This window comes from Nelumbo nucifera, chromosome 8 (assembly GCF_055504915.1).
Source record: "Nelumbo nucifera cultivar China Antique chromosome 8, China Antique-T2T, whole genome shotgun sequence".
NCBI classification, from domain to species: domain Eukaryota; kingdom Viridiplantae; phylum Streptophyta; class Magnoliopsida; order Proteales; family Nelumbonaceae; genus Nelumbo; species Nelumbo nucifera.
Genome location: NC_142656.1, coordinates 26,956,164 through 26,981,146, shown reverse-complemented (window position 1 = coordinate 26,981,146; position 24,983 = coordinate 26,956,164). Strand labels below are relative to the sequence as shown.

Sequence of the window (24,983 nt, the reverse complement as noted above, 5' to 3'; positions counted from 1 at the left end):
TCTAACCCGGAAAAATAGGGTTAGGGTCTCATATTTAGCTACCTGAATTTGAGAACGACCTAACCTGACCCAACCCAGAAAAACTAGGTTGGGTTGGGTCATGGGTCAACCTGCTAAACCGATTGTTTGGTCTAATTGGGACTATTCATGTATTGTTAGAAAGTTCCATTCTTTAATCTTTACCATTCAGTGTTTATTCTTTATTGTTTATTCTACAAATTGTTAAATGTTCAAGTTTTTTATTTTATTTTTGGAATTTTAGGGTTAATTCCTTTAATTTTGGCATTTTTCTTGTATCTTTTCTTTATTTTTAAAATTTCAGTTATTTTTTGGATGACCCAAATTGACCCATGGTTAGTGTTAGGGTCCAGCATTTGCCAACCCAACCCGAAATCAACCAGAAGTATCGTGACTCAACCTGAACTGACCCACCCAACCCAATGGCTAGGTCGTAAATTTAGATCTTTTAAGTGCATGTTTGGCCCTGAAATTCCATTGTAAGACCATTTGACAATTGCAAGTTGCCCAATTTGAAGAATTTAAACTACATTAGGCTTATTTTAAAGAGAGAATGATGGTTCAGCCCAAGGTTAGAATTCTTAAGCCCAAAGTACAGTTGGAGTAGGTGCCAGATTGAAATTGATGCTAATTCAGGGTGGGTATTGATGGATAGAGTGGGAATATTTAACATTTTGAATTTTTATAGGTCAGCAGTGGAATTCAGAAATCTGCAATGGGCCTATCCGTACTTTTTCTTGATAAAAAATAAAAATACGTATGGGCATAGTGGATTTGCAATGGGCCTATTCAGAAATTCCATGTACATTTTTGCCAATTGTGGATTGCCCAAATTGGTGGGTTGAATGCAACCCATTGACCCATTGCCATTTGCACGGGAAAACATTAAAACGCCGTCTGTGGGAATCGAACCCACGACCAGTTAAAAGCCATGCGCTCTACCGGCTGAGATAAGACGGCAACGAAATTAAAAGTGAAGGTTTGAATGTATATAAGAATTAAGTTACTTCGTTCAATATATACAACTTTAATTTTTTATATCACTTTTACCATACTTTATGATATATATCTGAATCTGATGAACACGATTGGAGCCCAAATAACAAATCAACAAGGTCAAACAGCGTGCAAAATCACGTATTGTACCTGAATTTAAGGTTTATATTTACAAAAAACAAATAATCAAAATAAACATAATATTACACAAAGGAAATGCATGCTTATGAAGTTGTGGCTTTACATGAACGGATGGCGTTCCCATGTATTCATGTATTATAGAAGTTTATAATGAAGTTTTCTAAAAGTAAAAGATGTGTTTAAGAAATTCTTCCCACTCTGTCTTACGGGTAAGTTGCTTCATTTACTTGTGAAAGAACTTGAATTTCGAATTTGTGCACATGATCATGATGCTGCTCATGATGCTGCTCAGTTCAACAAATGAGGAGAGACAGCAAAGTTCGTGGTGGAGGAGGTCACTTGCAGTCACAAACAAATGTTAGAGGCCTTGAGATGCATAATGTCATAAGGATGGAGACTCCGATGATCAAGTTAGAAAGAATGGAAGTGATGGTGAGCTAAAAAACTCAATTGATAATTAACTGTTGTACAAGGTGAGATAAGATGACTAGAGAGCCAGGGAGTAAGACTGTTTAATTTAGAGAGTCGTAGGTCTCATGAGTCATGACGGCTCCCCAATTCCAATTGCTTCCTCCACCCATAGTAGGGGCATGTGTATACGTGGTTGACTGTTAGCATGCATTGAGTGCATGGGTTTTAAGGGCCGGCCCAATTAGGTTGACTGACATGTAACCGTCGAGTGTTATGATTTAGTTTGGTGTTTTTAAAATACTAGTGGTATCGGTTTAGTTTCAATTAACTTAGAAGTAGGTTACGTGTCATTTCGATAAGTCGGGCCACTATAAGTTATTCGGACCTCGGTCTTGGGCAAGGTGTCCGAATTGGCCTGACTTGCTGAGGTGGTAAGGAATGCTGAATTGTCATCTAGTCAGCAGATTGCTTCCACGTGTCCACATGTTAGCAGGTCAGGCCAAATTATATGTATATGATGAAAATAAATGAAAAAATACTTATATTTTTTTTATATAAACTTTTATGTTTTTTCTTTTAATAATTTATTACAATTTTCATAATTCGAATCGAATCAGATCATATTTGAATTCGAATCACCATTTGTGAGATCTGATTAGATCTTCATATCGGATCTTGGATATGTGCTATTAGATTGGATTCAAATATATGCCCTTATTCAAAGCCAATCCGATCCATTTGCATCTCTAATCTAAGTATGCCCATATTTTTTGTTTGAATCCATGTACTATCAAAGTGTATACGTATTCATATCTATATTCAAATTGTTTGATACAATTCCCGATACCGATACTTCAATCCTTGATCACAACTTATGAATAGGGCAACCTACACAAACCAAAGACTTCAAAAACAAAGTGTATAACATTAAAAGTAAATTAAATGAAAAAATAAAATTAACATTTGAAATTAATCTCTATCTACGGTCATTACAAAAGCCAAAACATAGTGAATAAAAAAACAATAATAAAATACAATTAAAGATCAATAAAATGTCAAATATAGTCAGGATCAAGGAAAATAGCTCCATTAAAGAATAGGGCTTCATATTGTATGAAAATCAAATGTGGCGGCTACTATATGTCTTTTCGCGATGTCTTCAGGGGTGACCAAAAAAAAAAAAAAACCAAAAAATTGAACTAACTGAAAAAACCGACCAAAGTTAATCAATATAAAAAAATAGCGGTTAATCGAACCGATTAGTATACATATATTTTTATATATTTTGTATATATTTATGTATGTATATTATATATAATTTATATATTATAAATTAATAAATATACATTATATATAAATAAATAATTATAATATATTATATAATTTTTATTATATATTTTTTATAATATATATTATGAAAACTAAACAACCGAAAACGGGCGAACTAAATCAAACCAATCAACCAGTTAACCGACTGATTTCGATTTGGTTCCAATTACCAGTTTTCAAAACACCGATACTACCAATTCGATTCAAAAATATGCCCCACGGTTCGATTATCTTCTGGGCTTTTCAACGTTCTGAAGACCAACCAACAGTCTTTCCTACTATTTGGCATTCAAAAGAGTAAAGACATGAAGCCCCTAAAGACAAAAGCACCCGGATCCGACTCAATTCGGAAGGAGTACAAATACAAATAAGTACAGCGCAAATATAAAGATTTTGCACTCTATAAATTTGTATTTATACTCTTCCCAATTAAGCCAAATTTGAGACTTTATATCTGTACTAAGCCAAATTTGGGACTTTCGTAAGCTAAACTTATCCAAGCGGCGCCTACTCCACCCCCAAATTATTCGATCGACAATTTCCGTGCCCGTCGCAACGCATCACTCTCTCTCGATCGACCTGCTGTTACCCTTCTTTCCTCTCTGTATTGCTAAGAAGCCACATCAATTAGCCCGTGTTTCTTTCTACCAAAGGAGATGACGTTGAAATGGAAGCAAGACGGAGGAACCGAGGAAGGAGGAAGAAGATAGATAGGGTTGATATTCTCATCAAAGAAAATAATAAAAGAACCTTCCGTTAAGTGCAGTTGACGGAGTTCCGAACTCCATAAACCAATCAGCCACACACAGGGTGGAGTTGAAACGTATTCTTTGTTGCCAACTCGGCGGCCACGTGTAGAAATTGTGGCCAAACAGGATTCCAAAGCGTAAAGGGGGATATTCCTCTTCCTCCCTTTTCTACTCTTCACACGCTATTCCTTTCCACCGAAGGTCCGGAGCTCGGAAGTTCAGATATTTCTCACTGTGGTCACTGCCGACTTCGGTCCGTCGTTACCATTGCCTTCCATCGTTTTCCGGTTACATTGCCGCCGAGTTTACTGCCACTCCATCTTCTAACTCATTTTCTCGTTCTCTCGCTCTTCCTCTCTCTAGAAATCCTACAAGTGTTTACTCTTTCCATAGCAGGTGGTGTCATCCTATTTTTGTCCCTCTTCTCCACCGACGGCAATAGTTCCAGAAGAAGCGAAGAACTGTCTTGACAACTTCTGTAAGGCAAGTAAAGCTTATTCATTGTCCTATTCATGGATTTGCTTTGTTCAATTTTTTCTGGGTTCTGCAGTATTTGTGGTTCAGTTCTCTCTTTATAGATTTTTTTTTTCTCTTTTTTTTGCTGTAACCCTCTTTACAGGTTTCGTTTGACATTTTTATTCAATGTTTTGGACCCAAATATAACGCGGCTGTATTTTGTTCTTGATCAAATTTTAATTTTGAGCACATCATTTATCTACTATTTTTGGGATCTCGCAAGTCGCAAGTTATCTTTATGACAGAAATTGGCACACTTTCATGAGTTCGGAAAATAATTGAAAATTTTACCTACGTTATATGAAATTGTTCAGTTTTTAACCCTGAAATTTTGGAGTATTGTCAACCAGCTATTGACAGCGCCTGAAACTTTTCTGTATGGAAAGAGGGCGACAAGAATAATCATATGGACCTATTTTAAGTTACCCACCATGGCCATCCCATGTAGAAAAATATATTATGTTGCTTTTGTTTACACACTGGAAGTAGGATTGCACTTAATCTTTGTTCTTTTTTGAGTTCCTTTGATCTTCTTAACAATAAAAAGTATCCTCCTTTGTTGAAATAACAAACTGGGGTGTCTTGAATTTAACTTTTTTGATTGGAGACGTCTTGAATTTAAATTATTAAGTAGTCAGGGTTAAGTTTTTTCAAATAAGTATTTTCTAGGCATTCTCTAATTGGCAGATGACTTTGATTTTTCAGAAAGACTGGTTTTAGTCTGATGAATCTATTTCCTAAGATTAGTTGAACCTAGATGGTCCTTCAATTTCATGATGACTTTTTTTTTGTTTTGAGAGAAAGTAAGGTACGAGTATATTAAGAAAACAAAAACAGTATAACAAGCTGCTATACAAAAAAGAGGGATGCACATCTAATGCCCATTATGACCTTAAACCCCCACCCTCTGCTTTACAAAAATATTATCATATACAAAAAAGGAATTGAAATTTCTTTCCCTACAAAGTTTGTTCATTGCCAGCCAGGAAAACAATTTCCCCAAGATTTTCTGGAAAACTGAATCAACCGTGCTGCTCGTTTTTGAACATTCTTGAGGCTTGCCAGACACACCAACAAACTGATGCAGGAGTGATATTCCATGCTACCTTCCCCCTTTTGGTTAGACCAGCTACACTTCATCTCTGTAAGAAGTCCACCACTGATTCTGGGTTGCAGGTTTGCACCTCAAACATTTTCGAAATCCTTGACCAGATCTCGTGGGCAAAGTCACAGTGTAACATCAAGTGGTTAACTGATTCGACATGCCCATCGCACAGCACACAATTATTGGACTCCAAAGGCATGCCCCTCCTAGTTAAGTTATCCCTGGTTAGGATTCTGTTGAGGTAGGTGGTCCACACAAAGAAGGCTACCTTTGATAGCACATTTTTGCACCAAATGATGTTTGCTGGAATGCCCCTCCAAAGGGATGCCTTTGATGGCACATTTCATGATGACCTTAGTATAACACTCTTACTCCTTTAATGTAGAGTTATGCTCTAACTGGTTAAAACCTCATGCTTTCCCTGTTGCAATGAACTGATCCGTGAGTCTTTCTCTTTTTTGTTGCTCAACTAGGAATGGCAAATGGTTGTCGAATTTCACAACACTTGACGGGTTGCAACCTAGGGTTTTACTCAAGAATTCAAATTTGCTCTTATGTGGCTGGAAGAAATTCCATCTCATCTTCTCTAAGACCTTTTGGAAGGATATGTGAGAAACACTTGCAAAGATGTTTGAGTTCTAGCCATGCTTCAGGAGATAACATTGGTTGCTTGCAAGCTAGAGTACCTGGTGAAGCTTCATCTCTATCTGACTATTTCAGGTGTGATTATTTGTTGCCACTTGCTCTACTCTCTCTCTCTCTCTTTCTCTCTCTCTCTCTCACCCCCATCTAAGCCTTATCCTAACTATATGAGGTCAGCTACATGAATCCTGTTTCATCATTCTGTTCTGTGCTTTTGTTTAATGCCGTATCTATTGTTAAATTATGAGCACTTAAAACATTTCTTACTACTCCATGTCCTTTTTTATCTGCCCCTAGCCTTCTAGCCTTCTCTACCCATATCTTACTTGATCATAGATATATTTATTTTTGGGAAAATCTAAAATCTAAACATCCTTTCACTTATCTCACAACATCTTCCCCTCAATTTTAGAAACCTCCAGAGAACCCCCTCTAACACACTTTTGTAAGTTACATATATACCTTCTGTTAAGTCACTGTCAGTAACCATAACAGAAGTGATTTTTAATATTTTCAATGACAGTAATCTTAACTAATCAATCAACCCTTTTAACTATTTTTTTGTATGATGAAGGTGCCCCTAATGCATTTCTTTCACAACCCAGTGCCCCTAATGCATTTCTTTCACAACCCAGTGCCCCTTGGCATATCTTTCTTGTACTTCAAAGTCACTTCTCATTGCCCACTGCTTCAAAGTTGCTTTTAATGGTTCTAAGCAGGAGGCATGGTGTCCCTGAAGGACTCAAACACCCTTTTTTTATTGGAAACGACAACTTCATTAAAGCAGAATTAAAGCAATATCATGTAACCCACTATAATCCTCTGTTACAACTCTGCCCAGAATAGATCCTCCTTCATAGTCCCCTGTTTTGCTAAGGTATCAGCTAGTCCATTAGCTGACCTTCTCGTCCATTTGAAAGAAGCCCCAATCTCTCTTGTTATATTGAGGATTTCCCTTGTAGCATGTCTATATTATCCAAGCTCCCAAACTGCCTGATTTCAACCAATCAATTAACAATTTTGGAGTCTCCTTCTATCTCTATTTGGTGTATCCCCATCTGTTTGGCATATCTTGCACCTTGAAGCAAAGCCATCACCTTCGCTCTCAAAGAGTCACCTATTCCATTAAAGATCCTATTATTTCTTTCTTCCCAAACACCCTTTCATCTGATCTGAAATGCTGGAAGCAGGGGGTACTGTGGGGGAGACCCCAACTACTTTTCCCAATTCAGTACCTCAATCTGTTTCAATAGATGATAATAATACATCCCTTCCAACACAGCGAGGCCATGAATTTAGGAGAAATGTGGCAGAGGTAGGTAAAAATCCATAAGAATTAACTGATTGTAATGTGAAACTTCTGTCTGAAGGGGGAAAAGTAGGAATAAGTGAAAGTAGAGAAACTAGGAAACAAACAAGTAGTAAACTTTCTGCCTCTCCACTTCTATTTAATCTGTCCATTATCCATCTTTGGTTCAATTCCCATGCTAGTTTCCAAAAAACATGGAGGAATTTTACCTCCACCAGTGAATATATCTATCTATCTATAGATATATATTTGATCAGCAACCACCTCCACCAGTGAATATTCCTCCACTGCTGTCTGTTAATCATGTTTTTAGGTCTCTTCATTAATGAACAAGAGCACGGATTTCTTATGGCCCTTGTCTGTTGGGTGGGTAGGGAGTGTAACCAATTTGATAATTGGGTTCTGCACATGAAGGCTAGTTTTCAGAATGGTGAACATGCTGGAAATAGAATCACTTTAGCTCTCCTAGAATAGTGAACCCATGAATGGTTTTCCAGTCTTATTAAATGGTTGTCCAACATCCCCACATGGTGTTCTGGTGTCATCAAATGGTTTTTGAGCATCAAATGGCTATCTAGGTTATCAAAACAGTCCTCTAGAATCTCCAACATATGTGACTGTTGAAGTTGGTGAAGACAAAACCAAAGTTTATGCAGACGAGAATGCTGAATTGTCTTTGCTGGAATGAAGAGGATCTAAATAACCAGAACAAACTACAAGACCATTCTATAGTGTGTGAAAAACTGCTCTCAAATTGGAAGAAAATCCCAAGTCCATTTTTGATCAGTAACAATAGAGTTCCTTCTTTCAAGTTTTGTCTTTGCATTTTTTTTTTCATTTATTTTTTATACATAAAAGCAAGGCAGAATTAGGTTTATGGACAAGCACATTAGAAACAAGAGGTGTTACAATAAGCAGGACTAAAACAGAAAATGCAATGTAAATAAATTTAATAATAATGGGGGCGCTAACTAGGATACACTTAGGATTGGAGACCAAGAGATAACTCAATGTGAGCATGTAACATCTTCCTTTACCTTGGTTTAATAATTCATAACAAAAGGAAGAATGATGGTGCAAAAAAACAAATGGAAGATTGAGGAGGATGTTGCTCACAGAGTTAGAGCAGGATGGGCAAAATGGAGGGCTGCATCTGCAGTCTTATGTGATAGGCAAATACCATTTTTATAAATCAGTTGTAAGGCCAACCATGTTGTATGGAGCAGAGTGTTGGGCAGTGAGGAAACGGCATGAGTGTGACAGAAATGTGCATACTTAGGTCACATGCATAGAATGAGGTGGTTAGGTCACATGAAGTCATATGAAGGAACCTATAACTAGATACAATAGGTAATAAAATGAGAGAAGGTAGACTGAAGTGGTTAGGTTACATGCATAGAACATCTACAGCACCCATTAGAAGAAGTGATCTGTTACGAGTTGAAGGGGTTAAAGAGCTAGGGGCAGACTGAAAAGGACTTGGGTGGAAGTAGTAAGAAATGATTTAAGAGCCCATAATTTGAAGATAGGTATTTGCACTGAACATAATGGAATGGTGAAACAGGATTCATACGACTGACCTCATATGGTTGGGGCAAGGCTTATATGATGATAATGATGAAAAACAAAACACAATGAAATTATGGAACATATACAAGTGTTATAAGAAATAAAACAACTAGTGGTCTAGTAAGACAGAGAACTATGACCAAAATACCACAAAGTAAGCCTCAAGTAACATGAACTAAAATGTTCTTCCAACCATAAAACTAAAAGATCCCATTCATCCAGCCAACAATCTCTTTTTTTTTTTCTTTTTGAATGTCAGCACCTATTCATATTTCCCTATCTTGTTTTTTGAAGAGTAAAATGAAAATTTATTAAATATAAAAAGAAAACAAAGCAGTTCTGAACTAAACAGCACAGTATGATACAAAACTGAGACAAATTACAATGATTGAATTTCAAGTACATTCCATAAATTCTCCCCCAAATCTGACCTACTGACTTGATCAAAATCTGGAAGCATCCAGACCCAATCTGCTACCAGTTTCCCCACCAGAGCCACCAGAATTTTTAGATTTATCTTAAAAAATCCTTTAGTTTCTTTCGTTCCACAAAGTCTTGCATACAGCAAAGGGAATGCATTCACTGGTTGTATGCCTATCTTGTGTTTATTTCCCTATCTTGTGCTTTCCAAGAGAAGGATTTTGTTTCTGAGTGTATGCCTTCACTGATTTAATAAAGCTCTTTGATCATTACTATTGATAGAAAAAGGAGAAAACATAAGATCATTGAAAAGCCAAGAATCTACCCAAAAATATGAATCCAAAAGGAATGTGATCTTTATGAATTAATCACGACCAATGAAAAAACAACATTGTTAAAAGTAAAGGCAATAGCCTAAAGCATAATCCCTTTGACCCCAATAAGAAACAAGCAAACCAGAAAAAATGTAAACGAAAGACATAACCTCAATAGCGTATTAAAGAGTACAGCCACAACACAGTCCACAGTGTACCAACCACCTGCCATGATCACAACCCCACCATTTCTCCATTTCTATTCCTTTCCCTGAACCTTCCTCTTGTAGCCATTTCTTTATTAGCCCTTGTTTTCTCTGCCTTAATTGCGTCATGTATTTTTTTTTTTTTTGATAAGCAATTGCTTCATGTAAAAAGCCATGACCTCCCACCTCAATATCAATGAAACTGGCTGAGTTTGCTGACACCTACTCAAAACCTTTCACTTTCAGCCTCTAAATCAATGTGTATTGGACAGCATACAAATTTCCTATGAATCTAACTTCTTATTGGTATCTCCACCATCTTGTCAACTACTTTCAAATTCAAAGTCTCTGCCACCACCTTTTATCCTTGTTGACCCCTTAAGAGAGGCATGTGAATGCAGTATCTTTTTTTGGAGCCCTTACAGAGGATTCTGACGAGCATGAACCCATGACTTTAAGTCTCCTTTGTCTTCTTTTTCTTGTACTCTATGAATAGGCTCAGATATCTTCCCATTCCTCAACACCTTGTTGGCATGCACTTGGGGAGCCTTTCCTTATGAAGCCCCTTTCTCTTGTTACTTTTGTTTTTCACTTCTTTGATCTATATATTTTTTTTTTCAGTTTTCAGTTTTCTTCTTTTTTCTTTTTTATGTGTGTATATGCATTCCTTTCGGTTTGTCTTTAATATATGGAGGAGAGCATTCACAATTCTCATACCCTTTGGCGGGACGTAATCAACCTTCCAAAAACACTAGTTCTTCCACTTGGTCCCCTTTTTGTACAAGTGTAGTTTTTTTTGTTTGATGCTTATTGATGCTCATGCTATTCAAATGTCTGAGTCATTTACCATTTCTAGTCAGCAGGAAGATGATCGGGATCTTCCTTCCGAAGGATCATCCTCTTTGACAGGTTCCACCTTATCCTTTCTTATGTTATTTTCCCATTATTTTAAGGTAATTGGCAATTATTATTGGTTAGTAGTCTTAATCTCTGAACATGTCTGTCATATGGGTTCACCTTGACTTTTAGGTGTTAATTATTTAATACTTATTTTAGAAGTCAGAAGAATCAAAGAACAGTTCAGGTTTCAAAGGTTTTGTGAGGCTGAAATTGGTCCCATTTAAGAAGATGAAGAAATCAAAGATTGTTAAGAAAGGTGAAGTGGTTTCTTTTCAAGCTGATGGAATAAATGGGTAACAAGTTCTTTGTAGTGTTAGAGGGGTTTGGGGTCTTTTGCAGTAAGGGGTTGGTTTCTGCTGGGTGGGGTGGTAAAGTGTTATGAGTTGGAGGATTGAGTAGCAAAATTGTTTTGGGCTTTGAATTTTTGATAGGGTTGGGTGGTTATTTCTTTTTCATGTATATCAATGATTTTTGGGAGGTGGCTGATTTCAGTTTGTTTATGATGACTTTTTTATTCCTTTTTGCTGGGTGGTTTCTTATTACCTCTTCTGTAGTATTCTATTTCTTCTTGAATAAATTTACTTTTTTGTTTATCTTCATAAAAAAATGGTGGGCAGGTGGATGGGAGCATAGGTTAGGTGGGCCTTCCCAGAGTATTGGAAGGAAATGGAAAATTAGTCACAAGTTTATTTAGCGATTGCCATCCAAAACTTCATTTAGGTATTTCTGTTGCCTTCACCTTACCTGTTTTGTCAATGTCTGAGTCATTTGAAGTTATGCTGAGTATTTTCTTTTTTATTTTATTTTTTAAATATGGCACTTTTCTATATTGCCACAGGAACCAACTTGAATCTTTTGATTTTGGTTGTGGCAGTTGGTTATATTCTGTACTAAAGTTATCCAGTTAAGGCAGTGATTTTGTGTTTTATTTTTTTCTTGGAAGCCAAAATATATAATACATAATTACAGTCAAGCTCTAATGAGTGTTCTTCATCCTAGATTTCTGGTTTATATAGGATCTTTCTCCTGTACTAATCTCCTGCTAGGTAGTTTATATTGGATATCTCAAGTCTTGTCTACCAGAAAAATTTAGCCTCCCCAAACTTATTTACTTTCTGGACTCTCAATTACTAAAAGTGCCGTATGCCAGATTTAATGTCAGCATATCTACTTTTCATTTTATTTTTCTATTGTTCTTTATTTAAGTAATTTTTTGTAGATTGGTTTATGCATGTTCATCAACAAAGTTAGGTACTATTGACTGCAATAATGATAGAACAACAATCCCATATCCTTGCACCAATACACTATGTAATTCTACATTCTACTGTCTAAAGTGTATTAATTCATCTATCATTAAGCTTTGTTCTCCTTGGAGACTGCATATTAGGGTGTATTTGCATTTTATGCTTCTTTTGCATATATATATATATATATATCTTCCAATTATTTCCCTACTAAATTCTTGTTTCATCTATTATTTCTCATGTACATATAAATAAATAGAAAGCCAAGTGGTTTAATTTTTTTGTCTTAACACAATATTGTAATGCTTTTCTTGTGACAACTTCATTAGGAGGTATAGTAGCTTTGGGAAAGTTTGATGCTCTTCATGTTGGTCACCGAGAACTTGCAATTCAAGCAGCAAAGGCTGGCATTCCTTTTCTTTTATCATTTGTAGGGATCGCAGAAGTACTTGGTTGGGAACCGAGGTACAGAATTCATGTAGCCAACCCCATATAGTTAGGACAAGGCTTATATGATGATGATGATCTTGTTGATGTTTCTATCAGTTTTTTCTTTCAAAGTTCCTCTCTTAGATTGTCTCAATATCTTTGCATATATTTTGACATATTTTGCTTATATTTACTCCTCTTGTGCACAACTTCTTGATTTAGTGGACTTGCCAAAGAAGTTTACATGGTATGGTTGTAGCCTTGGTAACCCAAGAGCTTCAGGTATTGGAAGTGTAATCAGGGATCAATCATACTGGAAATGTGGTGCTTAGCTACCCTGGTCCCATAGGATATGGAAACTCCCTAAGGGCTGAGCTGAAAGCTTTAATCCGAGGGCTATAATTGATGTGCTTGAAAGAAATGAAAAATGTTGAGGTAGAAGGTGATTAGGTGACTGTAAACCATTCCTTGGCTTCCACATTGAACGACTCTTTGTTTGTGCGTTTTTGTTTTTGTTTTTCTTCCCGGTCTTTGCTGACTCTCCTCTTGACAGGAGTAGTTTCTTTCTATCTTGATGAAAGCTTGGCTGAACTCTGTAAGGCTGTCTTTTCTTCAATGAAATTTAATGTTGCCTATAAAAAAAGTTTACATGATATGGTTGTTTTTTTTTTTTTTTTTGATCAATAACAAGAAACTTTATTAAAGATATGAAACTATGTGAAGCTTAGGTACAAAGGGGAGGTAAAAAGACTTAACTCCCCACCAAAGAATACAAGGAAAATTCAAAAGTTAGCCCAAAAAGTTGAAACCCTATCCACCCCTTGCTTCTAACCCATCAGCAAAAGAATTAGAAGTCCTTTTCACCCAGTTGTAATGAACCACAATATCCCTACTCAGCCAGTTAAATTTATTCTTCTCATTGTTATAACTCCATAATCCGCTGCCTCCCCCCTTTAGCCACCTAATCACCACCTCCGAGTCACTTTCAAGAACCAAACATCTGATGTTCAACTCCCTTGCTCTTTGGATACCTTCTAGGGCTGTGAGGATCTCAGCCCTAAGAGAGTCTCCTTCCCCAATTGGGCCTGAGAACATAGCAATAATAGCCCCCGCCTCATTCCTGAATACTCCCCTAATCCCAGAAGGCCCTGGGTTCCTTATACAGCTACCATCAAAATTCAATTTTATGAACCCAGAAGGAGGGGACCACAAAGGACTACAGGTCCTCTTACAGAGGGCAGAGGAGGCTATCTCCTTCCAATTTCTCACCACATCAGCCACAGAATAATCTGAGAACAATTCCATAGTTTTCAACCAATGTGCTACCCTTAACAGGATTAGATCTAATAAGTTTCCAATGGTTCTTTCCTTATCTGAAAATATTTGTGATTTTCTTTCTTCCCATAGAGACCAACACACTGCAGCCCTAATGCTTCTCCACATAGTCTTCCCTCTCTTCTTCAGCCATCTGAAAAAAGATGGAGAGAACAAGCTTTGGACACTCCCAGGGGGAATCCAAACACACCTAAAAAGGGAAAAGACCCACTCTCAAACTGATTTAGCAACCGAACAAGTGACCATAAGGTGGTAACTAGTTTCCCCATCGGCTTTACAAAGAGTACATCTATTAGGAAGTAAACAATAGTTGGGTCTCTTCTTCTGAAGTAGGTCATTTGTGTTAATTCTTTCCAGGAAAGTTTCCCAACAAAAACTACCAACATTAGGAGGAATGGGCCTACTCCAAATTTCTTTAACCGGGAAAGACAACCCAATGGGATTAGAAGGCTGAGTTAAAGTCTCGAAAAATGAGGCACAAGAGAAAACACCTAAAGAGGAGGGAACCCAAAATCTGGTGTCCTCCTTAATGGGATCCAAGAAGACATTTTCAAGGATGGCTAACAAAGACAAAATGTGGTCCAAGTCTGTGTCCCTAATTGCCCTTCTTAGCCCTAGGTTCCACCTAAATCCTGAAGGAGAGTTTGAGGGGGTTAAGAAGGAAGAAATGGGTTCATTTTTCAAATCAGAAAGAGCATACAAAGAGGGGAATTGGTCCATTAGAGGTGAGTCCCCGACCCAAAGTTGTTCCCAAAATTTTATTTTATTACCGGAGTTAAGACCATACCTGATACAAGGGGAGAATACTGGAAGCAGTTTGTGTATGGCTGACCAAGGAGAAGTGGCTGTAGTCTTTGCCAAGATTCCAGGTTCCCAACCATTGTCTTCCAACCCATGTATACTAGCCACAATCTTTGTCCACAACTTGTCTCTTTCCAATGGAAACCTCCATAGCCATTTCCCCAACAATGCCATGTTCCTCTTCCTAAGATTCCCAATCCCAAGACCTCCTAGCTTTTTACCTCTAGTTTTCACCTCCCAATTCACCCTATGGTCTCGTTTCTCCTCTCTAGGCTCCCACAAGAAATCCCTCATAAGCTTTTCCAAAGTGTTAGAGACCTTTGTGGGGATCTTAAACACAGCTAGGAAGTACACAGGAAGATTAGCTAGGGTTGATCTAATCAAAGTGATTCTCCCCCCCAAGGAAAGATAATTTTTCCTCCAAGAGGCAAGCCCTTTCCCAAATCTCTCCACCCCCAGGTTCCAAAAGCTTACCTTCTTAGGGTTATCCCCCAGGGGGAGGCCTAAGTAAGCCATCGGCCAATCCGAGGTTGCACACCCTAAGACATCTGCATACTCTCTAAGCTCCCTCTCCTCCATATTCACACCCGCCAAACTACTTTTATCCAAATTCACCTTGAGATTGGATACCCGCTCAAAGAGTTGTATTGCCAACTTTAGGTTCCGAATCCATTCAATACATGATATGGTTGTTTCTACATGGAGAAATATAGAGCTTATATTGATTGAAAAGCTAGTTTTGTGTTTTTTCATGAAACCAGGATATAAAGAATTCTTCTCAAATCAGTAGTGCCATGAAATTATGTAATTAATTTGCAATCTTTTTGGTCACTTACGATTTGAAAGAGATTGTATTTATATTAAAGTATTATCAAAAGAGATTACCATCTATTATCACCTACAGGATTTTGCAATTTCCTGCTTCCTAAATTAGATGGTAATCCCCTGTTAAAACCATTCTATCAAGGCCACTAAATTCTTTATTTTTAAAGTCAATCAGTAAAGGAACTTATTTCCCAACACTACTTTGGAAGTCACTTCTTATCTATAAAGATTTATTTATTTTTTGATACTCATCTATAAAGATATAGTAGAAATCACTGATTGCAGTTTTAGATGAATTCCTTAGGAAGAGAAAGAAGAAGAAGATGAAGAGTTTTAGCAGTAGAGAGAAGAGAGGAGAAGAAAAGGAGTGGGATGTCAACCAGAATTGAATTATTCTGGCCGTCACCCCTCTTTGTATTATATACTCAAATTAAAAGAATAAGAGATTACAAGAATTCCCTTAGTAGGGTGACTACTTAAGTAGCTGAACAGTCACAACTTAAAAAACATAAACTAATGGGCCTAAAGCCCAATAACTTCCTAACTTAACAACTTAAAAATAAAAGATAAATAACTAGGCCCAATAACTAAAAATTGGCCCAACTCAACACTCTCCCTCAAGTTGGGAGTAAATGTCACACATTCCCAACTTGCGTAGGTCATGCTCCAGCTTGTTCCTTACAACACCTTTTGTGAGAACATCAGCAAGTTGCAAATCAGAAGCAATGTATGGGAGACAAACTTCCCCAGAAGTCACCCTTTCTCTGATGAAATGTCTATCCACTTCAATGTGCTTTGTCTGGTCATGCTGAACTGGGTTATGGGCAATGTTAATTGCTGCCTGATTATCACAGTACAACATTATAGGTTCTTCTGCCTTTACACCAATCTCTCCTAACAAGGAACGGATCCAGAGAAGTTCTGAAACTCCATGTGCTATGGCCCTGTATTCAGCTTTTGCACTTGATCTTGCCACCACTGTTTGTTTCTTACTTTTTTATGAGACTAGGTTACCCTCAACAAGGGTGCAAACTCCTGAAATAGATCTCCTGTCATCAAGGCATCCTGCCAATCAGCATCTATATAAGCCTTTAGCTTCAATTGTCCATGATCAGCAATAGTATGCCTCTGCCTGGGTGTCCCTTTAGATAAGCAAGAATCTTGTTAACAGCCTCCCAATGCTGGATTCGTGGGGCATGCATGTATTGACTCACCACACTCACTGCATAGGAGATGTTTGGTCTTGTCATACACAAATACAACAACCGCCCCACAAGTCTTTGATATCTCCCAATGTCCTTTACCAGCTCACCTTCTGATGCATTAATTCTGTGATTCTGATCAATAAGAGTACCGACTGCCTTTGTTCCGAGCTTCCCTGTTTCTTGTAGAAGATCCAAAACATACTTCATTTGAGAAATAAATAGTCCATGTTTTGATCTTGCAACTTCAATGCCCAAGAAGTACCTAAGCTCTCCAAGATCCTTAATCTCAAATTCCCTGTGTAGATTATTCTTCAAACTGTCAATCTCACTTAGGTCATTTCCTGTGACAACAATATCATCCACATAAACAATTAGGATTGACACCAAGGATCCCCTCCGCTTCACAAACAAGGTATGGTCAGATTGAGTTTGAGTGTAGCCAAAAGCAACCAAGGCCTTCCTGAACCCGTCAAATCATGCTCTGGGAGACTGCTTTAAACTATAAAGTGACTTCTTAAGTCTGCATACCTTCCCCTTTTCAGAACCACTGTAGAAACTAGCAGGAAGATCCATATACACTTCCTCTTGCAGATTTCCATTTAGAAAAGCATTTTTTACATCAAGTTGAAAGAGGGGCCAAGAGTATGTGGCAGCAAGAGAAAGAAGTATCCGAACAGAAGTCATCTTTGCAACTGGTGCAAAGGTCTCTAAGTAATCAATGCCATAGGTTTGTGTGTACCCTTTTGCAACAAGATTGGCCTTATACCTTTCTATACTTCCATCTACCTTATATTTGACTATGTAAACCTATCTGCATCCAACAGTCTCCTTGCCCTCTGGTAGATCCACAATCTCCCATGTTTGATTCTTAATTAAGGCTTCCATCTCTTCCTACATGAATGTCTTCCACTCAGGTTTGGAGAGAGCCTCACTTACACCCTTGGGTATAGACACAGAGTCAAGAGAGAAAAGGAAAGCACGGTAGGAAGGAGAAAGTCCACTGTAGGATTGATACTATGAAATATAATGAGTAGTACACTTTCTCTTCCCTTTTTTGAGAACAATAGGAAGGTCTAGGTTATCTGTAATGGGATTAGTAGAATCAATGGGAACTAAAACAGTAGAGGGACCAAGAGGAATACCTGAATTCGTGTCAGCAGAATCTAGAGTCTCCAAGGAACTGATAGGAAGTGATGTGAGTTGTTCTTCTGCAGTGGAACCAACCTCCCTGTGAAGTTTCTGTCGTGAGTAATACTGAGAAGCAGGACACAAAGGAGGTGGTAAGCTAGGTGACATAGGAGGATCAAACATAGGAGTGGACACAGGAATTGGAACTGGAAGAGGAATAGACTATTCACTCACTTCCCCAAAACATTCCCCCTGAGAAGGATTCTTCGAGAAGAAGGATGTTGACTCAAAAAAGGTGACATTCATAGTAACATACCGACTCCCAGAGACTGGACCATAGCAGCAGTACCCTTTCTGATTTTCTACATATCCAAGGAAAACACACTTCTTTGCCTTCGGATTAAGCTTCAAGCAGTGAGGACCAAGAATATGTGCAAAGCAAGCACACCCAAATATCCTGAGAGGAATATGGAACATCTCCCCCTCAAGAAAAAGGAGACTGAATGGTGTGCCGAATCCAAGTATACGAGAGGGCACCCTATTAATCAAAAAGACTACTATGAGAACTGCATCACCTCAAAACCGAATTGGAATAGTAGCTGTGATCATCATGCTTCTTGCAATCTCACCAATGTGTTTGTTCTTCCTCTCTGCAACACCATTCTCCTGTGAATTGTAGGAACAACTGCTCTGATGGAAACACCATATTCTAACAGATACGAAGCAAGATGCTTTTCAAAATATTCCCTGGCATTGTTTGATCTGAACACCTTAATTCGTATCCCAAACTGTGTTAGCACCGTCTGATGAAATTGCCGAACCAAGGATGGTACCTCATCTCAAGATTTCATGAAGTAAATCCAAGAATATCGAGAAAAATCATCCACAAATAAGAGAAAATATCGATAGCCACCCATAAAAGGAACATGATATGGTCCCCACGCATCAGAATGAATAACATCAAAAGGAGATGAACATCTTTTATTACTAGCTTTAAAGGAATATCTACAATGTTTTCCAAGTTGGCAACCTTCACACTCTAGACTGGACAAATTAACAGACTCAAAAAGCTTTGGAAATAAGAAACTCAAAGAAGAAAAAGACAAATGACCCAAACGATTATGCCAAAAGCATAATCTAACTCACAGACCCCGACTCACTATCCCTACTGACTTGATGACCCTGATGATGAGGAAGCACATCCAGGAGGTAGATTCCATTCACTTCACGACCACTCCCAATTGTCCTCTTTGAATCCAGATCCTGCAAGACACAATGACCAGGAGAAAAAATTACTGAGCAATTCAGGTTCTTAGTGAAACTACTAATAGATAACGGGTTAGTATTCAGTATGGGAACATGAAGGAAAGAGGGAAGGGAAATGGAATCATTAATCTTGATAGACCCCTTCCCAGTAATGGGAACATGAGATCCATCAGCTGTGGAGACTCTGTCTCTGCCAGAACAGAGCTGGTAAGAAGAAAAAATAGTGGAACTATGGGTCATGTGCTCTGAGGCTCCAGAATCTATAATCCAAGGAGGTCCCTCCTTACCTGTAGTAGAAGCATAATTTGCAATGGCATATGAACTACCTGTGTGAGCAAAGGAAGTAGAGTGTGCTCCACCAGAACCACCTATACCTAGCTGCCCACCTATTACTGAATTAGGATTGACTGTATCCCACTGATTCAAGAACTGCCCATATCTCTCAAATTCAGCCCTCACTGCAACAACTGCAACAGATTCCAGAGTAGCTGTAGTAGGAGGGGCTGGTATGTCACCAGTGACTGCCATGTGAGCATTTCCCTTCTTGTTTTTGAGTCTATTCGGCACAAGATGAGGATGAAGCTTCCAACAGGTATCTCTTGTGTGTTTAGGCTTCTTACAGTAGTCACAAATCAAATCCTTTTTGTCTTCCTTCCTGATTTCACTGCCACCCCGGTCTCCACCTTGTTTAGGTTTCACAGTGCTAACCATGGCTGATTGATCAAAACCAGAATTTTTCATCATCACTTTTCTCCTGCTCTCTTCCCCTGATACAAAGGCATGTGCCTAGGAGAGAGTAACACTGTCCCTGGAAAGAATATGTTGTGTTGCAATATCATACTTGGGATTAAGGCCAACAAGAAATTCAAAAACCCTATACTTCTCTAGGAGCTTCTGGTAGGCAGCTGCATCCTTAGTGGTTTCCCAAACAACTGTCTCCAGATGGTCAATCTCCTGCCATAGGTTTTAAGGGCTGAAAAGTAAATAGCAATAGGTCTATCTCCCTGCCTTGTAGCAATAATCTGATTTCTCAACTGATAGGTCCTAGCAACATTCTCACTATGTGAGTAGGTTTCTGCAACCCCATCCCATATTTCCTTAGCTGTATTTGCCCACAAAAAATTCTTACTTATATGGGGCAGCATCGAATTACACAGCCAAGTCATCACCATATACTTTCCCTGTACCCATCGGAAGTTGTTAGTTTCGGGTTTCACTTCCTCACTAGTGATATACCCTAACTTCCTACGAGCACCATTGGCCATCTTTGTAGATTGTGACCATTCTAAGTAATTTGAACCATCCAACTTAACTGTAGTAATGGTCCCAACCCTGAAAAGTGCTCCGACACCTCCTCTCACTGGTCCCATTTCACTTCCGGGTTTGTTTTCAACTCCGTTAGCCTCCATAATTCTCAAAAAGGGGTTAGAAGGTTACTGTAAGATGAAAGAATATCAAATAAATCACTTCTGGTACCACCGACACCCTTTTGGTGCCCTAGATGATCCTTCCACAAAAGATTCATTTTCTGCGAGACAAGAGAAAATTAGGGCGCCACTTAAACCGACCCCTTCAAAAAACTCCAAGGAACCCTAAAAAATTAGGGCGCCACTTCCTCGGTCAAAATTGAAGAGTCCAACAGAAACATGACTCTCCCTCTTTCTCTAGTTTTTCCTGAATTTGATGGGAAACCCTAGACCAGCTACAGGGCAAAACAGGTCCACCAAAAAATCCAAAAACTAGGCTTACTTGAGATCTTCGATCAGCCTCTCAAATCACCATGCAATCAGTTGATCTAGGGATGCATGATAGAACAGCTCAAGGAACCTTCGGCCCGCTCTGATACCAAGTAGAAATCACTGATTGCAGTTTTAGATGAATTCCTTGTGAAGAGAAAGAAGAAGATGAAGAGTTTCAGCAGTAGAGAGAAGAGAGGAGAAGAAAAGGAGTGGGATGTCAACCATAATCGAATTAGTTCTGGCCGCCACCCCTCTTTGTATTATATACTCAAATTAAAAGAATAAGAGATTACAAGAATGCCCTTAGTAGGGCGACTACTTAAGTAGCTGAACAGTCACAACTTAAAAAACATGAACTAATGGGCCTAAAGCCCAATAACTTCCTAACTTAACAATTTAAAAATAAAGATAAATAACTAGGCCCAATAACTAGAAATCGGCCCAACTCAACAGATACAAAGATTCTTCATCCCCTCTCTTGCAAGATTACCCATAAAACAAACGATGGAATTTCTCCCGTAGGATTTACTCCTAATGCCAAAATTAGGAATCTTAGGAATTATCTCAAGACGTCCTTGAACTGTTTAGGTCTTTCCATCCAAAGTAAGGACGAAAAGAAACTGCTAAAGTCACTTGCCACCCCATATTGAAGGAAAATATGGTTTTCATTCTCTTGCTCCTTTATGCTTGCGACAGGAATTTTCCATTTAAAATTCTAGACTTGTGATGTTATTGCAGGTGTTACTTTCAAGAGCCATCTATTATTTAAGGGTTTCACATTTCCACCTTTGGGGGGGGACCACTTTGTCCAAAACTCCTATAGTTTCTGGGTTTGAGAAGATTCTACAGCACTACTAACCCTTGGTGTTCTGGTTTTACTTTAATTGGGAGCCTGTCCTGTTAAAATTAATTTATGCATCTGTTAGATATAAAACCAGTTTCTTTAATGATAAACACCATGTTTAAAGATATTTTTTCCTATATTTGGCATCAAAGTTTTTTGAATGTTAAAAGATGGTTCTGTTTATAGCTCATTTTATTTATTTTGCCATTGATGATCAGTGTTGAAACCTTAAAGGTAAGAACCATTAGAAATTGAATGTTTCCTTTGGTATAAATGCTCCCATTGTATATGAAATTATCTATTCTAGTCTACCATAGTATGGTAGTACATGGACTGCCTACTGCACTTTTTCCCTTCCCCTGCCTTGTCCACACAAAAGGTGAAACTGTTGGATTTTTGTATGGTAATTTTTGTGGTCAATTTCTCCAACACAGGGCTCCTATAGTTGCTAAATGTGACCGTAAGCGGGTTCTTTCAACTTGGGCCCCACATTGTGGTAATGTAGCCCCGGCTGAGTTGTATGTTGAGTTTTCAACTGTTCGGCATCTCACTCCGCGCCAGTTTGTTGAAAAGCTAGCGAAGGAGTTTGGAGTACGTGGGGTTGTTGCAGGTATAATCTAGTCAAGCTGCAGACCCCTTTCCCTTTGAAGTTCCTTATTTGTCTGTTTCATTTATTTGTATGATAGAAAGGTAGTGGGCTTTCTCGACAGGTGAAAATTACAGATTTGGATATAAAGCCGCAGGTGATGCATCTGAGTTGGTAAGGCTTTGTGAAGAGTATGGAATGAGAGCTTACATTGTGAGTTCTGTTATGGACAAGAATCAGTGCTTCACAAATAAAGGCTCCATTGATTCGAATGACAAAGGACAAGTATCATCAACTCGTGTTCGCCTTGCTCTTGCTGAAGGCAATATGAAATATGTTTCCGACCTTTTGGGGCGCAAACACCGTCTCATGTTGCAGGTGACAGACCAAGAAGGATTTGTCATCAGGGGTAAACGGATTACAGCCCTCCGGTCTTGTTTGTTGAACCTACCACCAAAGGATGGTTTATATGAGAGCTGCTCTCTTGTGGTTAATGATGATATTCTAGTACCATGCAGAACGATCATCGACACGACCCATATACAAGTGGAATCAGATGAGAAAAGTGCTTGGACAAAGGTTCTTCAAGACTGCAGATTTGTTGGCATCGAATTTGAATGATTGAATTAACTCACGAAATCATAATTAAATTTTGGTATAATAGTTCTTGGAAGAGAAGTTGCGTTTGTTCCCACAATATATTGGGAAGTCATGCTGCAGGAAGGGGTTAGTTAATTATTTTCTGTACTATTTTTCCTCTTTTCTTTTAAATAACAATTGTAGAAAGAACTGCCCAAGGCATGCATAGTTTACACATAAATATAGTTTTTTTTTATATTATTTGATGTTAAAGCTATTTCTTTTTTTTTTTTTCAATTTTTGCAACTCATTTAGTAAGATACCATGAATTTATCTCATTCTCATAAGTTTCAACACGAGTAAGCAAATGACTTAGAAGCATGTGTCATCTTTTCCTCTCACAGTTGTCTGATTGGTTGCTCTAATAGATCTTTAAGTAAAAATGAAAAGTTCTGCGGTTTTACATTTTACTCGGCTTTCACTCAAGAAGTGTAAGTTCTCAACAGAAAAATGTTGACTCAAATGAATTATGTGGAAATTATTGGCTCACGAGTTAGTTTTTTCCCCTCCATCAGTAATCAAATTTTATTAATGTTTAGACAAAAGAATGTACGAATGTGAGTGTGCTAAGCACCCAAAAGACCGAGCTAGAATCTGGTGTGGTACTGATTACAGGTTTCCGCCTTGGGAAGATTTCCCAACAAAAGTTTACTCGCAGTCACTCCCTGTGGTGCCAAGGCATCCATCGTCTAAATTGGTTGATCTCTGAACCCACCGCTTTGCTCAATCCAGCACACGACACAACTACCTCAAAAGTCTCTTCCACCAACAAACCATTGTAAAGACAGCATCCCAAAACCCCATGTCTCCATGTATTTTATATTTTTATAAAAAAAAAAGAGAAAAAAACCCTGCTTTTGTTTTGTCCTTTCTGATTTAACGACTTTGTGAGAACATGGCTTGTGGTCCTAGCATTTGCACTGATGATTGATCCCATTAAGACAGTCCTATGTTGCTATCCTTGTGCGAGTTTTCCGACTAGGCTCCCGTTCACTCTCTTCAACCCTTGTTTCTTCCCACAGATATCCCCTTTCCCCCACCAAGTTTCTATTCATCACCTTGACACACAGTAACAATGGGGGTGAGGATCTATGGGCTCCCGGGTGAGTATTTAAGTTCGTTGGCAGGATTGACGATCATGGAGATACTAGGCATGCCTCACCAATCAGATAGACCGGAGGTGGAGAAATTATCGAAGTTTGCTCAGTTGAAGGTGAATATGAATGTCTACAAGCTTTTGTGAACAATAAGGGGTGTTCTATAGTGTGTATGATAAATTGGTGGGTGTGATTGGTCCGCACCACACCTTGTGGCAGTCCACACCACACCACAGTCCACAGTTATTATGAACTGTGGATAGATTGTGTGGACTAGACTAGTTTACACCCACGGTGGCATTCTGTAGGTGTGGTTCACACCACACTTTTTGATTCCACGTATCTCATATACATTTTATGGGAGATCTACATAGTTGATCATAAATGTCTAATTGTTGTATTTTATATGGTAAATAAATTGAAAAAAAAGGTATCAATATGTAGATAATAATTTTATTTGTTAAATAATTAAAAAATATTATTTTAAATATAAAAAATAAAAATAATATTTTAAATATTATTTTATTGATAAAAAATATTAAAAAATTATTATTTAAATAATAAAAAAAGAGTTGAGAAGGAGAACTGTTAAGTTTATGCTAAAATTAACATTAAAAATTATTATTTTATTGATAAAATATTAAAAATTAAAATTAAAAAATTATTAAAAGATTAAATAAAATGAGAGTAATTGGACCAATGTAATGTAGGTGTGTTACATTGAAACCTTCCCACAAATTGTCCACACCATAGTGTGGATTATCCACGAGAAAATATTGTGGACAATAAATTGGGGTGTGGATCGTCCCTGCCCACACTATTTTGTGAACGAGAACCGTCCACACATAGAAAAGCACCATATCTTATCATGAGTAGGGCCAAAACGGTCCCGTCAACGATATTTACACACTTCCAAACACCACCTAAGACTTGTTTTTGTTACAAAAGACTATTGATGTTTTTTCTCGTTACGAAAGACTTCCTTGTTTTTGTGAGTCTTGTGGATGCATGGGTCACATAATGGAAACTTGATATCAGAATCTTCTCGAAGACGAGAAGAGTATTTAGATTTACCTTGCGGAATTGTGTCTGTTAGCACAACCACAAAGGTAGAAGGGGGAAAACAGGGGATTGAATTCAGATAAAGCTCAGCACCTATTCACGCTATGAATGATTATTTATAATCATAGTTACAACAGCCTCCGATGGCCAAATGA

The 24,983-nt window shown here is 38.0% G+C and overlaps 1 protein-coding gene across 2 annotated transcripts; it reads left to right on the top strand.

The window, feature by feature from the left end:
• The first annotated feature begins 3,331 nt into the window (after nucleotides 1-3,331).
• On the top strand, nucleotides 3,332-22,965 carry LOC104605376 (FAD synthetase 2, chloroplastic-like). 2 transcript variants are annotated; one of them, XM_010270117.3, is made up of 6 exons: nucleotides 3,332-4,127; nucleotides 5,739-5,985; nucleotides 10,582-10,634; nucleotides 12,202-12,337; nucleotides 21,879-22,054; nucleotides 22,155-22,965. In XM_010270117.3, the coding sequence occupies exons 2-6, from the start codon at nucleotides 5,741-5,743 to the stop codon at nucleotides 22,649-22,651; spliced, it is 1,107 nt and encodes a 368-aa protein (XP_010268419.1). In that variant the 5' UTR covers nucleotides 3,332-4,127; nucleotides 5,739-5,740; the 3' UTR covers nucleotides 22,652-22,965. The 2 variants fall into 2 exon arrangements, with proteins under 2 accessions (XP_010268419.1, XP_010268420.1); XM_010270118.3 differs by lacking the exons at nucleotides 10,582-10,634; nucleotides 12,202-12,337 and having other exon boundaries at nucleotides 3,345-4,127.
• Nucleotides 22,966-24,983: the final 2,018 nt, after the last annotated feature.